Source organism: Cygnus olor, chromosome 1, assembly GCF_009769625.2.
Source record: "Cygnus olor isolate bCygOlo1 chromosome 1, bCygOlo1.pri.v2, whole genome shotgun sequence".
Classification (NCBI taxonomy): Eukaryota; Metazoa; Chordata; class Aves; order Anseriformes; family Anatidae; genus Cygnus; species Cygnus olor.
The window spans coordinates 94,669,142-94,685,461 of NC_049169.1; the positions used below are offsets into that span (position 1 = coordinate 94,669,142).

A 16,320-nucleotide genomic window follows, 5' to 3' on the forward strand; every position below is an offset into this window, starting at 1 on the left:
CTGACATAAGGAAAGGATGGGAATGCAGATGGGAACCCTGAGGCTTCTTAAGTTGATGCTGCTTTCCAGGAGGACACACGGAACCGTTGACAAAACGTTGGTAACTTACTGACGATGTCCAGACACTGCAGTCAAGAAGCCGTCTTTGTCATCAGGGGACATTAAAATCTCGTACTGATAGATAGCAAAGGAAACTATGTAAAAAGAACCTACATAGGCTAGATGGGCTTTGTTGGCAACTGAGAGGAAAAAAAAATAAAGCAGCAACCACAAACAAGATGCAAATGTATTCTGGTTGCAGTCTTCCAGAAGTCCTCAGAATCTTCTCTCCAGATAATGAAACCAGCAGACTCCCTCAGCATCATGGCTCTGTGATGGTAGTGGGCTTGATATCAGACCATGCAATACTTCTTATTATCTATTTTACCAAATGATTGCAATTTGTGACCACTGAATCTAAGTGCAGTGACCTCCCATCTAGAATTTATTTAGACAGAAAATGTCACACCGTTGACACTGTCAAGTCTGGTAGCTCTGGAGCCTCAGACAAGGAGTGGCAGACAGAAGTTTTGTTCAAACCGTAACCTTGCCAACATGCCTCAGTCACACTGGATGTAAGTCAGAGCTCAGTCTGGAGGGCTCTGTCAGTATTCAGTATCCTGATGGTGATTGCCAATCACCACTAATAACAGCAGTTTTCAACATGCATGCATCAAGAATCAACGTGAGCCTACGAACTCCATTTCCACATGACACCAAACAGCTATCAGATGACAGCAACCTCTGGGCAGTAACAAGCCACATTTAAAGCAGTATCTGCAAGCAAAAGGCTCCTCCACCACTCGTCTTCTGATTTTCATTCTGATCTCCCCACAAAGGCATATTTCAGTGAGCCTGAAGTCCCTCTACCTATCAGAGGACTTCCTGTCACCTGCAAAAAGTGACTTTGAGAAGTCAGTACATAAGAAGCAGAGCCCAGTCACCTCAAAACTATAACCAGATTGTGCATCCCTGCCACTACAAAGCACACGCACACATGATAAAACCATACATTCAGGGGGGAGGGCGCCAGGGTGCTGGCAGACCTTTGCAATACCTACCCAGAAGCAAGAGGAATACATCAGGAAAACTTACTCTGAACACTGCCTTCATGCCTGAAAAATATTTTTTTGGGGATTCTTAATTCTAAGCTGCTCACAGGGCTACATCCAGCTTTGAAGGGAAGAACAAACATGACATTTACATATCAGCCTGGTTTCTGGTACAGCCAGTGTAGACTCTATCCATTTTAAACCAGGGAAAGCAAATCACTGCCACAGGCCTGGGGTTTGGCATCCACAGAGATATGGGCCTGACTGACAAGTTGCAACACTTTTGGAGGTAAATTTCACACCATACACCAATACATCTGCCGTAGTCTAAAGCAGTGGTGGCAGCTCATGGTTATAGTCACATTACAGCTCATTAATGGATCATTAGTGCGCAGCAGTCTTAACACTTCCTTTCTTCTAGATAGCGTCTTAACAAGCCCCCAACACACAGAGGGGTGACACAGAATAAAGGACAAATCGTGAGCTCACTGAGACTTTGGGCTTTATGAACCAGCAGTGTCAGCTCAGCAAAAGCACCAGAGGGAAAAATCTCCCTCTACAGACTCTCTCTCAGTCAAAAATTATCATGTCCACCAACTAACAGGCCTCAGCCCTGTCTATGTCACATTTTCATTAGACCTGCAAAAGCTGACGTGGAGAATAAAAACTGAAAGGACAGAGTCAGATGACTGACCCTGAATAACATCTCAGCAATTCAATCATGTCTTTCCCATTGCAGGCTTGGACAGCAGGGTATCGTAACTGGTATCGATCTGTTTGCTACTCTAGCTGATAATGGTCTGGCATTGAATGAAAATTTTTATTATTATTACATGACTCAGGCTATCTGAGCAGGTAATTGATGATATGAAAGTCTTCATCAGAGATTAGGTTAATAAATCTTACTTCTCTTGAAACACATTATGTACTTCACTGTCAACACTCTGATCAAGATTCACCAGGCTACCGGGAGAATCAGAACCCACACTGAAACAGCTATAAAGGTATTACCAGAAAAGGCATACTTGACATCTCAAAAATAGTCTTTGTATTTCATTACATTTTCCCCTGAACTAGTTTTTATGTGATGTAATATAAAAATGTTGTGGTCCTAACAAATGGCTGAACATAAACATTTTTCGGCCTATGTAAGTAGATCTTTTTCAGTGCTGGACATTCACAGGAGGGCTATGCAAAATGAAAATCTTACAGCAACATTGCTGTTTGGCTCATACTGTTATCCTATTTAACTGATGTGATAACTGAGGCAGAAACATATTGAACCTTTTGTCCAAGGTCACACAGTGAGGTCAGGAATGGAGCTAAAGCAGACTTCAGCTCTTTCGGTTCACTGGTTTGTTTTAAACCATCTAGTCTCCCTTTCAGCTTTTGTCACTGATGCAAAAGTACAGAAGACTATTAATGCACTATTACACTTAAAATTGCAAATCCCCAACATAAAAAGAATGCAGGTTAGGTTCCAATGCAAGTATATGAAAATCCTTTTTCAGCCCACTGCATGCAGAAATATTGCACCACATCCCATCACTTTAATAATATTTCACAGCAGAAGGTACTTGAGTTACTTTTAGTGTACTGCCAGTCCTAACTAAAAGCTCTTAAGATTACTAAAAATTATGCAATCAGCCAGGAGCATGTAGCTTATGCATACTCCTTGAATCACATGTTATAACCCCCCTTTTCATTGTGTATGAGGAAAGTTAAAAAAAAAGGAAAAAAAAGGTAAGAACAAAAAATAAAAGCACTATTTCCATTTCTACTGCATTTTACAAATGCTTTATGAATATTAAGTAATCTTCTCAACAACTCCATGATAATATGCTATCAGCAGCTATTTCAACATAAAATAAAGAAGATGTGACATAGAAGTTGTAGCTTCAGATCTAGGTATTAACAAAAGGCCTCTATGTGCTCCAGAGGCCAAAAATACACAAACACCAATCAGTTGAAACATTGATTAGTGCCATCAAACTCAAGCAGGGACAGAATTCCCTGGCCACTGTCCCCCTGTGACGAGGTTGAGGTTTTCTGCACTAGCTTGTGCTTCCTGATCCCTGTGAAACAACAGACACCCATGCCCTTTTACTCTTCCTAGCAGACCTCCACATTTTCTTCTCTATTCTCAATTCACTGTAAAATAGTTTTGTTTTCCTTTTCCTACTGTATTTAAACAAAAGAGCATTCTTGATAAAGCACACTGTGCTGCATTTACCAGTACTCCTCCAAGCACTATCATTTCTCAAGAAACTTCTTTTCTGTTTAACTTTGGTTGCAGTTAGCAACTCTTTTATTTCTCAGTGATAGCATGCAGTGAAAGTTCAAAAGGCTTGTGTGCTCTATTAATCTGATTTAATTAACTTTTTAACTCCTCTTCCTAGCTTTCTAGAGTATTTACCTCTTTGCCATAGGTGTATTTTTTTCTTTTAACTTGAGAACAACACCAGCAGAAACAGAGTGAGATAAAAGCAACCAACATAAAAAAAAAACATAGTTTAATAATCTGCATAACAAGATTTGATAGTATATTTTGAAAAAGGGCTTGATTAATTCAGACACTACGGAAAATCTGTGGAACTCAAAGCCATTTCAGAAATCCCATTTCCACTTGAAATTCAACTATCTAAATAAAAGTGCTCAGCTGCTCATAGGACATTGATACGTCATACCTCCTAGCTTTGGGGGCTTTCCCTCCTTGAAAAGCTAGAGTCTGGCATGGAATTCAGAGACCTTTTTTTTTTTTAAACAGTACATATTAACATCATAAAGAAACAGTATTTTCAAGATAGGGATCAGAACAGCCTACTGGCCTTTATAGGGTTGCTGCAACAACATACAAGTTATGAATACTTGTTTATTACAGTAGATGTGGAGAGAGCCTTCCATTTCTAAGCCCTACGCATCAGGTACAGAGGCCTTCCAGGACAGAGAAAACCAGGTGCAAAGAGAATTCAAGCTCAAGCTACACAAGCAGTCTGGGATCCGACTGTGAGGAACAGCTAAGCTAGAGGCCTGCAACCAGAAGAGAAGACAGCAAGCACCACAGCTGATGTGAGAGTACAGAAAGGCCTCAGATGAGACCACCAAAACCAGAAAAAATCTGGCTGCACTCCAGAAGGTTAAGCCAAGTACAAAGACACTGACAGTTCACCAAACGTGCAATGATCCAGCCAGCCACTCATCAGAAACACGCCAGTGTATGCGAATGCAAGAAGCAGCAAGATCTGCAGAAAAGCATTACTCCTAGCCCATCCGCTACACAGCAGGGACACACACACCATGAGAGTGGAACCTGGGGCACTGATCCCTTCCATCAAGTCAGGGACAGTAATTTTGAGAGTGAGCACGTCTAGCACAGCTCCTTATAGACAAATATCTTTATCCCACTTTCCAGATTTCATAGACTGTTCATACACTACTACAAAAAAGCTCAAAACAGGTTTTTTTGGTTAGCAGTCCTCCCCACTACCCCATGAGACGTTTTAATAAAGTATTTATAAGCTGTTTTATAATGCACGATATTTTTGGCAGAGAGCTTGACTGACCTGTGGTACTAACAAAATATTACCCAGTTAAAGAAAATAGCACAAAGCCCCCTTTCATTTTTAGCATTTTACGCTTGGTATAGATTGCTAAAATAAAATATAATGCTCAAAATGGAACATCTCTGATTCTTTTTTCAGCCTTAAATACCAGGGTCTTGGACATAGCCAGACCTATTTCTATTGACATCTTGCTTTGATTTGGGAAAATTTGTATCACCTTTCTTTGGATGCCTTTTATTGAGGTGTTTCCCAACTATTTCCCGGCAAAACCAAGGACAGACTGAGAGGGCTGACTACTCCAACCCAGTTACAATACCTGACTTGCCACAAAGTGCTTATTACATTTGCAATGTATCTGAGATATAATTAACAGCACATGTGACTGAGAAGAGATTCATTATATAAGTCAAATTCCAACACCTTTACTCACTTCAAATAGGACCTTGCTTTGAGAGCAATCACAGTGATTTCAATGGCACTACTTGCCAAACAGGGCACTATCCAACAGGAGCCAAAGTGACCCGATCAGATACATTCTGTACTACAGGTACAAACTGGTCTTCCCCTGCATTTATAAACAGCCTGTACACGCATCAGGATCCAGCATATATAAATCAAAAAAGTTATAGACAGATCCAGATCTCTCAAAGCTAACACGCTATTTGCATGATACGTATATTTACTTAACCACTAGAACATCAAGTTTGTGGTATCTTAACAGTCTGTATATAACCTTGCCATATAATGTAACTGCTGTTATGGTTCCTGCTACCTCTGTTTGAGACAGGTATTTTGACTACGGAATTCAGTCAGGAGCTTCTCTGACAATACAAGTTGAGAATGACAAAAGTCCACAGAGCTATCTCAGCCACCTCTTCCTCAAGGACAAGCTACATACACTATCCGAAGAGACACATAAATTTCAGGCAAAGACCACTCTTGAAAACAGGTGCAGTCACTATATATGCACTTTAAGTGCCTGAGGAATCAATTAGCTTGGAATTCTTATAGAAAACAGTAGAGAGAAATGTATAACAGCTGCCTGTCTTCCAAACATACATTAGCGCAACTGCTATGATGTCAGTGTCCAAAACTTACAGACATCTGCTTCCACTGGAAGCAGGAGGGTACTCATTCTTACTTCACAGGTCACACATTTAAACGTTAAGAGAGAAAGGCAAACAGCATAGGTAGGTCACTAGCAAAAAATCTGGGAAACAGGAATTTAGTTCCCTCCTTTGCTGTTTTCCTATGCTACCCACAGAAGCCATCAGTCTATACACCCCTCAGTTCCTCAACTCGTTAACAATTCCTTCTGCCACACACGTTGTATGGCTATGATAGAACTTTTCATGGGATATAGCAAGTGAAAATAATTTCCCCTTGTATAGGTGCACTTGTCTTTAGTAACTTAAAGCAGCTGTCATGTTTGTGTATATATTCGAATTTTAACATATCAGGCATTAAACTAGAAGAAACATGAAAAAGATATAATAGGTGCAAATAAAGCAACTGCATCTTTGAAAGTTTTAAAGACCAGAAACCTTAAAACATGGAATTTGAAAAAAATCTGAAATGGCCATACCAGGCACATTACTACTGATACATCATTCTGCAGTTAAAACTAAGTGAGATAAAATATGTTACATGCTCTATTTGCAAGATGCTAACCCAACAGAGGAACATTCAAAACACTTAATGCAACCAAACAGAAGAGGAAAAACAGGCTTGGACAATGCCTTTAACTCATTCTTTCTGTAATGAAAACTGCAGGTCTGAAGAGAAATACATCCCAAACAACTTGCTCTGCCTTTCTAATCTAAACTTGTGTGTTGTTTTTTTTTCTTTTCCATGGAAACTGGTAAACCCACCCTGTCTGCAACTAAAACATCAAATCATATCATCCGATGTGACTTCATTGTCTCCATCTTTATATTTCGCTTCATGGTTTCTGTGTGGCCTTCATTATTTAACAAAAAATGGCAAACCCTTTGAGACAGCATTTACGTTCATCTCCAGATTGCTTACAGTATCATGCATATCCAATTACTTACCTCACCAAATGAAAAATAAAAGCTAGAAGCATTAGCATAGCAAGCAGCTACAATAAGTTTTACATCATTTTTTGTTTGGTTCCTTCCAAAACCACTGAAACTGATTATCCTTTTACACTTCTGTCCTAGGACAATGCCACAGACTGCAGTGGCTAACATTTGGTTTACACTGGCATGCAAAAGCAATAACTATTTGTTCTAGGGCTCTGAAGCCTTGTGTTAGAATATTTATGAATCTTTCACCAAGATTTTTGCCTAAATGGTTTTCTTTTCACGTAAATATCATCATGGTATTTTATCATCTGGTTTAGGTAAGATAGAGGATTTGTTAGAGGATTTGCAAACTGATCCAGAATCTAGCATTTCACTTCCATAAGGTAATGCTCATGTGCTTCGAGGAAATGCAGCAAGTACATGGCAGCCATACCATGCTGTGATATTTTAATTCACATAGGCAGTGCATCATTTTTTTTTTTTAGTATTGCTTATCATTCAAGCAAGTACTTACAGGATCAGAAGGACCACAGAAGTCTCTGAACGTTTTTGGAGGTTCAGGCTGTATAATCTCCATTGCTATGCAAGGGCCTGAACACAACTCTGTAACCATTTCCTGGAAAAGAAAAAAGAAGGAAACAAATCTGAGCAAAATTGTTCCAAAGAATTGGTATTTTTGTAATGAATATCACACTGAATGCACATGCTTAATCTCACTACTCTGAAATCAATGGGAAAGAATTTTAGCTAAGTGCCTCTATCATCAGCTTGATCCTAGGAAATGTAGGTAGAAATATTCCTGTGATATTTTCTGTGATGTGAATAGAGAGCAGGCTAGTTTCACGTTTTACAAAAAAAGAATAAATATTTGACTTAAAAACATGGCCTCATCACCAATGGACACTTTTATAAAAACAACAGGCAAAGAGCAATATATTTGTTCCTGTTAAGAAGCAGTAAGTTGCCATAAAGTCATTACTCTGTATGATTTCTCTGAATTCTGTTATCTAAATATCTGTTACCTATGTAATCCTATGTAGGACCTATTGATTAGAGGAGAAACTAAGAAAGCTGATTTTTTTTTTTCATTTTAGCAACTGCTCAGCATTCTCTTTTCCCAGAGAACCGCTTTACGTACAACATGTCAAGCCTTTATCTCACCTACAAGGAGTAACCAGAAGAAATAGGAGTACATTTTCTGAAAAGGGTTTCAGGATGGTATGTATCCTCTGTTTCTGCACTGAGTTATTTGAAAGTTATAAATAAAATTCAGATCAAAACAGACGGTTCTGAGTCACAGACATAAGAGGTCATGTTCTTTCTTCAATACCCTATTGCACATCTTCCTATTTGGCCTGCACTGACAGTATCTATTGCTGTTCCCACATGCGCCTTCTCTGGATCCCTTTACCATCATGATTAGCTTTCCCACGTTTTCCTGTTTCACAGATATCCTGAGTGCACGAAGATACCCCATTAATTTCAACTGAGTGCGTCAAGCACATATGGCTTGCAGGACAGAGCCCCAGATTCTTACTTTTCTTCAAATCTCATCTGAAACATAGCATCTTTATTGACTTACCCTGTTTAAATGTCACTTTCCCTTCTGAGTAAGTCTCCAATCAAATTGTATAAATTTGCAATTTATTTGGGGGTTGGAGTTTGTGCAAAATTGCAGAAAATGGTCAAGAATTTCCAGTTTGGTTCAAAGCACAGACTTTTGCAGCACCAGAGGATTCTTTGGGTCTTGAAATACTGGTCCAATACCACCACGTTTGAGTTCTGCTACTTACCTCCAAGTCTCCCTGTCCAAACTTCCTTGGGTTCTTGGTTCAAAGGGTGTTAGCAGAGGAAACTTTATAAGCATTTCCTAATCTGATAGTTAACTTAGAGTTCATAAACTATCCAAAGAGGAATCTACAAACTCTGCTGAAGTAAGTTGGACTCAACAGTCATAAAGGGAAAAAAAAAAGTCACATTGTCACAGTAATATTAGTAATTGTTTGGAGCGATATTTGTAACCGCAGAGAAAACTTTTAATAATTTAACTATTTATAAATTAAAGATAACTTGCATAGTACATAGCATGAGAGTGAAACTAAACTTGTTATGATCTGCAAAATTAATGACAATTCTCTGACAGAAGGTGATACAGAAAAACAATGTTGACTTCCTGCATTCCTGTTGTTCTATCTGCCATCGGAAGTTTTATGTTGCAGTACAACAAATCATAATAATATACAGGGTCTTATATATATATATATATATATATATACAGGGTCTCATAAATATATACAGGGTCTTATGTATATATCTATACTTAGATGTCCACTAGGATTACACTATATCTTTAGCTTCTTAAATTTTCTGAAGATCACAGAAGTCAGATCAATAAATTTAAGAATGGCTCAAAATGTCATTAGGAAAGCATTCAAATACAGCATCCCCACTGTAAACAAAATAATAAATACTTATTCTGGTCCAAGCCACTATTGCAATATCAAACTGGCCAAAGATATATATGTGACACATTCTCATAGCTCTACCACAATAAAATAATTTATCTGATTTTTTTTTTTTACTCTGTTGTATTTTTCAAATTCCTTGGCTCAACAATTTTCACACAGGAGTCTCCTTTCCTACAACACATGTAGCATACTTTCCGAGATGGGTTAGGTTATTTCAGAACAAGCTAGAATTGGACAAAAACAAGTTTCTAAAGAAAATCCTATCACAGTCACGAAAATGGACAGATGTGACCACTTCCTTGTTTAATCATACTTTATTTTTAAATAGATTCTTCTCAAACTTATGCTTACCATATATTCAGCAACAACACCTTTGTAAATCTCATAAAATTCCTCCACATTTGCACGCTCCATGTTGAACTAAGAAAAAAAAAATGTTAGCCATTTGCTTTAAATGAAAAAAAATAGACAGACACCCCTTCTTAACAAGCCAGAATTTAGAATACTCTTTTAAGTTTCACTAGATAAAAGGAATGGCTTTACAGCTGCAATATGATGTTTATTAGCATCAACATTTAGCCAATGTTGCTACATACAAAAGAGCATACAGTATCATTTTCTACCCTAAACATAAGTTGAAATTGTATTTAATTTGCAGTGCTGACTAATGCCACTAAGATGTACAAGAGGACCTGTTTGTTGCATAGTAAAGGGAAGGGGCTGTCCTTCATTTGCAGTGGGGATTTGAGTCATGAGGGGATTTCAGTTCTAAGGACTACCACAAAATACAAAGAGCAGAACTTAAAGGGATACTCGCAGGAACAATCTCTGTGCCAACATCCTTTAAATTCTGATAGTGATGAGGGTGTCAATCCTTTAAGTATCTTTGAAAACCCTCCCATAAATTCATGCTAACTATATATTTTAAAAAATGAGGAATTATATTAACAATTATTTCCCTAATCTTAACTAGTGCATTTTGTAAAGATATCCCCAGTTGCTCCAGAAAAGACCAACATCATTATTTCCCTTCTAACCATAGGAAACCGAGACACAGAGAGGTAAAGTGTCTTGGCTCAAGGTCAACCAGCAAGGAGAAACAGATCAGCTGATCAATCAAACAATAAAACACAAATATCACAAGGACAGTGCCAATCCCAAAACAGTGCTACACAGTCCGCACAAGGGTTTTGTGTTGCAGGAAGACACCTGTGCATTGCTGTGAAGTGCACACAGCACTTCTCCAGCCTCTATTTATCAGAGAAACATATACGAAAGAAAACCTACCATCTGTAAAGCTGAGATCTGAAATCCTTCGTTAATGATGGCTTTTATAATCTTTCCAGCAAGCCCTGAAGAAAAACACAAACAACAGTACTCAAAAAAAAAAAAAAAAGAATTTACAGTTGGAAGGTATTTATGCCACCATACTAATTATTTTCAAACAAAAAACAGTGCTTGTATAATGCTGGGAAGGGAAGCAGAAAGCGGAGCTCGCTACCTAAATACTCTATCTAAATTTACAATTATAAATTTATAATAATATCCGCATTTCCTGTCTAAAGTGATGCAGTGATGACTTCAAACAACTAAATCCCATTCAGGTGTTGAAATGACGTGATTCATTATGTCCTACCAAAAAAGGTAGTTAGTGAAGTCTTTGCTTTTCTAAGATCAACTGCAAAATACCCAGGAGCTTCTAGGTCAAGATTTATATATTTAATGTTCCAATGTCAATATTGCAGCTTAAAAAGCAATCAGTTCAGGGCACAGGCTACCTATTTTGCTGTCTTTGTACAGCGTTCACCAGAGGGTCCAATTTTGAACTAAAAACAATGCAGGACAATGATAAATATTGTCAATAAAACATCACAAAAATTCATGTCTTCTATGGGAAAAGCACATTAATGAAAAATAACCTACTGTTTCTAAGGTTGTAACTCACAAATATGTTACCGGTGATCATACTGTTTATTTTATACTACCCAGAATGCATCCTCAAAGGCTGAATGACATTGTAAAAAGCAAAACACTAAACTTAGGAGAACAAGAACCACTGATTTTCCACTAAATGTGTATTTTAGATCATGTCAGCCAAGCACAGTACTCCACGTGAAAGAATCTTATAGCATCAGTGTTTTTTTAGAGCATAAATGTTTGTCCTCTAGTAAAAATTGTGAGCAACTATAAATTTCTGGACATTTATTCAGAGCAGAGTTAACGATAGAAGAATATTCTGTAATGAACGACAACAACAAGATTTGACTCTTAGTCATTAAATCCTTTTGTTAACTAGACTTTAAATTGAACTTTTTTTTTTTTGTAGCACTGCATAAATTTAGTAAATTAGTATAATACAAAGGTTAGAACAGTATCTAGGTTCTGGCATGCTGAAGACCTGAACTGTACACAGTCTGCTAATATCTGTAGCATAGGATTGGTGAGCTTCCTACACATTGAAAGGTCAGTGGAAGCTCTGAGTAAATAGAATGGATAGCTGGAGATCTTCTAAAAATTTTATTTACAAATGAAAATGAAAAAAGCTGTACCTGCAGTATTTGCCACAATACTTTCACATTAAGGTTTAAGTAAAAAAGAAATAAAAAAAAAAAAAGAAAACCAAAACCTTTCCCATATAAAACAATGCATACTTGTTCCAAAAAAAATCATCAAACTGCTAACAGGTAAGCCTGAGATTTCCATATGTACTTAATCCATATAGCATTTTAGGCTTACAAAACATAGAACATAGCCAGGCATGGTTCCCATTGTCTCAGTATTCTGTTACATCACAGCTCACTCACACTGACAAAAGTTTCCTCGTAACTCTCCTGTAAAATTGGGTAAATATGTTTCTCCTATTTTTCAAGGGAAAAAAATCAATTAAAAAAAACTGCACCAGTGAAATGAAGGGACTCGAACAAGTTTTCAGAGGAAATGCAAGACCATGTCAGAGAGAAACCAGACCTCTGGTTTCTCTTTGTCTGCACTGCAGAAAAGGCTGAGCAACTCAGCACTTCCACACATCAGTTTCAGGGAGGCAGCAAGCCTAAAATTCTTGACTTCAGGGATGAATGGTGAGGCTGGGCATCACCCAGGAAATAAACATATAAAAAAAAGTAATCTGTGACAGAACATAAAGATTTCCTCATTCTCTTTCTTCAGACCCACTGCTCCAGTTAACAGCTACTGCTTTACAAGAAACCAACAGAGATGGAGGAAATGACAGTGGCAGGCAAAAGGCAATCACCACTTGCAGGGACAAAGTTACCATGGCATGAGAAAGATGCTCTGCCTGACAGCTGCAGATCTCCATTTTAGGCTGTATCAGTAAAGAATGGCCCACTTGCATAGGCCTTCACAGCTGGCAAGAACTGTGATTAAAATACTCATCAGCTATCAGGTTCTGGGGTAACAAGGAATTCTGTTTTTTACAGAACTTTTACCGTCAACAGTTTTATGAACTATAAGCAAAATCCATGTTTTAGAGAAACAAAAGGGGACTGAAATATTTCGCTTTCTGGGCTGCTTCTCCACTGAAGTTAAGTATTTTCTTCTCTGTAGAGAGGAAACCTATCAAGACCGTCCTCTAGATTGTATTCCTACTTTACCATCACTCATCAGAGCAACAGAGCACCTTGATTGCCCAGGACTGCAGCACTAAAGAGACTTAACCACAAGAATTATTGTACCCATTGCATGCAGACAGGTGTCTTGCTAAAACAACAACAAAAAAATAAAAATCAAAGTAATTTGAGGAAGAGGCTCATTATTTGAGGAAGAGGCTCAAATGAAAGTGATTTGAGGAAGATCTCATAAATGAGATCTCATTTATGTTTGCAAAACGTGATGTTAATTCCACTTCCCAAATGTGGGAATCGAGGCACAGAAGGATGGGTGAGCTGTCAATGGCAGTGCAGATCTACAAATCTAGTGACTTGGCCTCCACTGTCCCAGCTTAGGCAACGCAAGCACCACTTCTCGTAGGGATGCTTTCCTTTCCAATTCTACCTGGGCTGAAATAGGAACAAAAAACATGGAGGCAATCCCCAGAGAGCTGAAGAGCACAAGCTCAAGGTTCAGCCTGGGATCTGTTTCAGGCTTTCAGCCAAATACATGACTGAACTGGGACATGTACTCTCCTTTGTGGGCAGATAAGGCTGAGGGAAAGAAGAGCTAATTAGATAAAGCATCATTTCAGCAGCTTTCCACAATTTGTTTTCAACTTTAAAATCCAGATCTGCAGTGAAAAAACAACTTTTTCAACTTTTTAAGGACCCTTCAAGCAGGGCCAGTGCATGTTTAAAATGCGATTAGAGTAAGAACCCAAATCAAAGCTGTAGATTAGGCACTAATTATGATGAATTGTCAATCACAAAACACAAAAGAATCACAAGCATTACTAAATACAACTGGGGAATTTAATTCTAATCCTAACAAATGACAGAAAGAGAGAGCACTTTATGTCTCCCAGACAGCATTATGTTATTTATGCACCTCATACTGGACAGATAATCTCCCAACACAGTTTAATCAGATAAAATGGTAAGGCACCAAGATCTCATCAGTTACATTGATCTTCAACAATTTGTTTCTTCGCAACACAATATTTGAAAATTGTACTTCATTAAGGAGCAGAAAATAGCAGGGGAGACATCAGACCAAAAAATGTTACAACTTTTTGCAGAATTGTGGATTGGAATAAAATAAAAATAAAACAGTTCACAAAAGTCACTTTTGACCTAACAGCATTTTAATTATTGGGATGTAACAGCTGTGTTCCCAAGATCTGCCAGTCCCAGGGCACTACCAACCACCAGCCCTATGACTAGGGACATTACATTCTCTTCCCTTGGTTCTTGGCCTGTTTCCCAATTTAACCATTCCACTGTTAAAGGCTTATTAAGTAAGACAGACTGCCTTCAAGGCAAGTCAAGAACTAGCTTCTTCATTTCAATCTCTGTGCGTCATTTATTTAATACCTTTCCAATAATACAAATAATTTCTCAGGAACAACAACTGATTTTTCACAGGAATATATAAACTGCCATGACCTATTGTATCAATGATCTACCTAATCCAATAACATATTTTCAGAAGTAACCAGTACTGGATACTTTAAATAGTACTAAGTGTAAGTAGATATTTCATGTCTGATTTTTGACATTTTGAAATGCACTTTTCCTTCGCATTATAATGAAATGAAAAAGGTTATCTGATTCTTTGTTGCCAAGCTTTAAGGCCCCGTCCCAGAGTCTCAACCTTGGCTCTGAACAAAGTCTTTTTTTAATTCCAAAGAAGAAAAAGTGGGACTCAGAGCTGGCCCTCCTTAATGTACTTCAGTTGAAGTTCTCACTTGATCAGTCAACAGTGCAAAAGGAGGAAGCTGACAGCCATCTTTCTCAAAAAGTGCATTTCTTCCTATCAGTTGGCCAACCTATCCTCTGAAGAGCAAAGTTTATCTATCCCTTCTCTTTTGCTTTTCCACTTTAGAACAATGCAACTCTGGGCATTCTCATTAAACAACATAAACACACATTTTCTAGACACCCCAAAACTGTAGTGATAATCTGCAGCTATTGGTCTCCTAGCCTCATGCTGGGCAAATGGAGGAGAAATAGGAAGCTCAAAAGCTACACAGATAAACAACAAGGGGGAAACTGACAAAAGATAAAGAGGAATATACAAGCAAATTATGGGAGAATACTGTTCATCGTGGTTGAATCCAAGATATTCCATCACTCCTGATTTCTTTCTAGGCATTGCATTAAAGAAGATGTAAAAGTAGTTTAAAGGGAAGCTTTACAGATATTTATGAAGAACTCTATCAACACACAAGGGCACATCTGGTGAAAATCTTCACAAACTATTCATTTGAAAATAATGAAAGGATGAAGATAAAAGATATTGCCACTGCTTGACTGGAGAACAGAAGATGGCACAAGAAAAATTAGACAAAGAGAGAGTAAATCTTAGGGGCCCTGAAGCCCAAATGGCCAAGCTTGTGATGTGACTGAGAAAAGGAGCCAACAAAAAGATTCAAAGGGAGTGAAAGACCCAAAGATTTAATCCCTGATGCAACTTTCTGAAGCAGTACAAACAAGGGAAGACCACACTTGTGAGTTCCAGGCAGGGCATTGAGACACAAAATGATGAAAACCTGTAGGAAAAAATAAATAAATAAATAAATAAATAATTCTGGGAGTTATTATTGCATGGGAACAGATGAGAAGAATCACACTTGAAATTCAAATGCAAAGGCCTATACAAAAAGTCAAGTCAAAATCACTGTCAGGCTACAGAAAACGCCCAGCAAGTTGGCTGTGCAGTGGATGATGTTAGAGAAAAGAATCTGCAGAAAAAGGAAAGATTAAGAAGGAAAGATCAATACCTCTGCAACAGGTATGATGAACTCAGATTGATGTTTACAAAAACAGACAAACAACAAAACAAACAGAAAGGCTTAGGTTTCTGTCTTTCATTATTCTTGCGTTAGAAGACTTAAAAGGAAACATTCATCTTGTTTTTCTTTTTACTTTTTTTTTTTAGGGCTGTTCATTGCTTTGTACTCCATTCTCACATCCACTGTGATTTTTTTCACTTGAAAAGAGTATACTCAATCACTCTGGCTAGGAGAACATTTGTATCATGATTTTAATTTACTTTTGCTTATTTACTGAGCATAAACAAAATGAAACAATATTTTAATTGAGATTATACCACTGTTTTATATGATAGCATTTAGTATTATCATCCAAACCACTCATATGCTTACAGATTTTTTTTTTAATCCCTAACTGAACATTGTGCATGGGACTGTTCATGAATGGTTCCAATTACAAAGAGGAAGTGGTTAAAATTATTCCTTGCACTGTGCATTTGCTCATAATTATAAACAATATTTTTAATCTACTATTGCTCTGTCAATTAACTCAACTCTGGAGGTTAAAATCCTCAAGAGATCCCCTAGAATCTGCTCCAGCCTTTACTAATTTTGTATTTCCCTTCCTGTGGAAAGTTTGCCAACTCACTGCCCTAGATCAATAGTAAATACACTGTATGCTCTACCATTTATTTTTGCCTTGGCAAAAGACTCACATACTGCTGCATTCTGTGTCTTGACTCTTTTTAAGACTCAATACCTTGCATT

The 16,320-nt window shown here is 37.8% G+C and overlaps 1 protein-coding gene across 3 annotated transcripts in view; it reads right to left on the minus strand.

The window, feature by feature from the left end:
• The window catches only part of NME7 (NME/NM23 family member 7), a 95,928-nt gene that overhangs the window by 33,306 nt on the left and 46,302 nt on the right, over positions 1–16,320 (minus strand). For all 3 annotated transcript variants that reach the window (XM_040570154.1, XM_040570137.1, XM_040570147.1), the window contains exons 8-10: positions 10,458–10,522; positions 9,522–9,590; positions 7,217–7,318 (exon numbers count right to left, since the gene is read on the minus strand). In XM_040570154.1, coding sequence (XP_040426088.1) covers positions 7,217–7,318; positions 9,522–9,590; positions 10,458–10,522 — 236 coding nt within the window. The remainder of the gene's footprint in view (positions 1–7,216; positions 7,319–9,521; positions 9,591–10,457; positions 10,523–16,320) is intronic.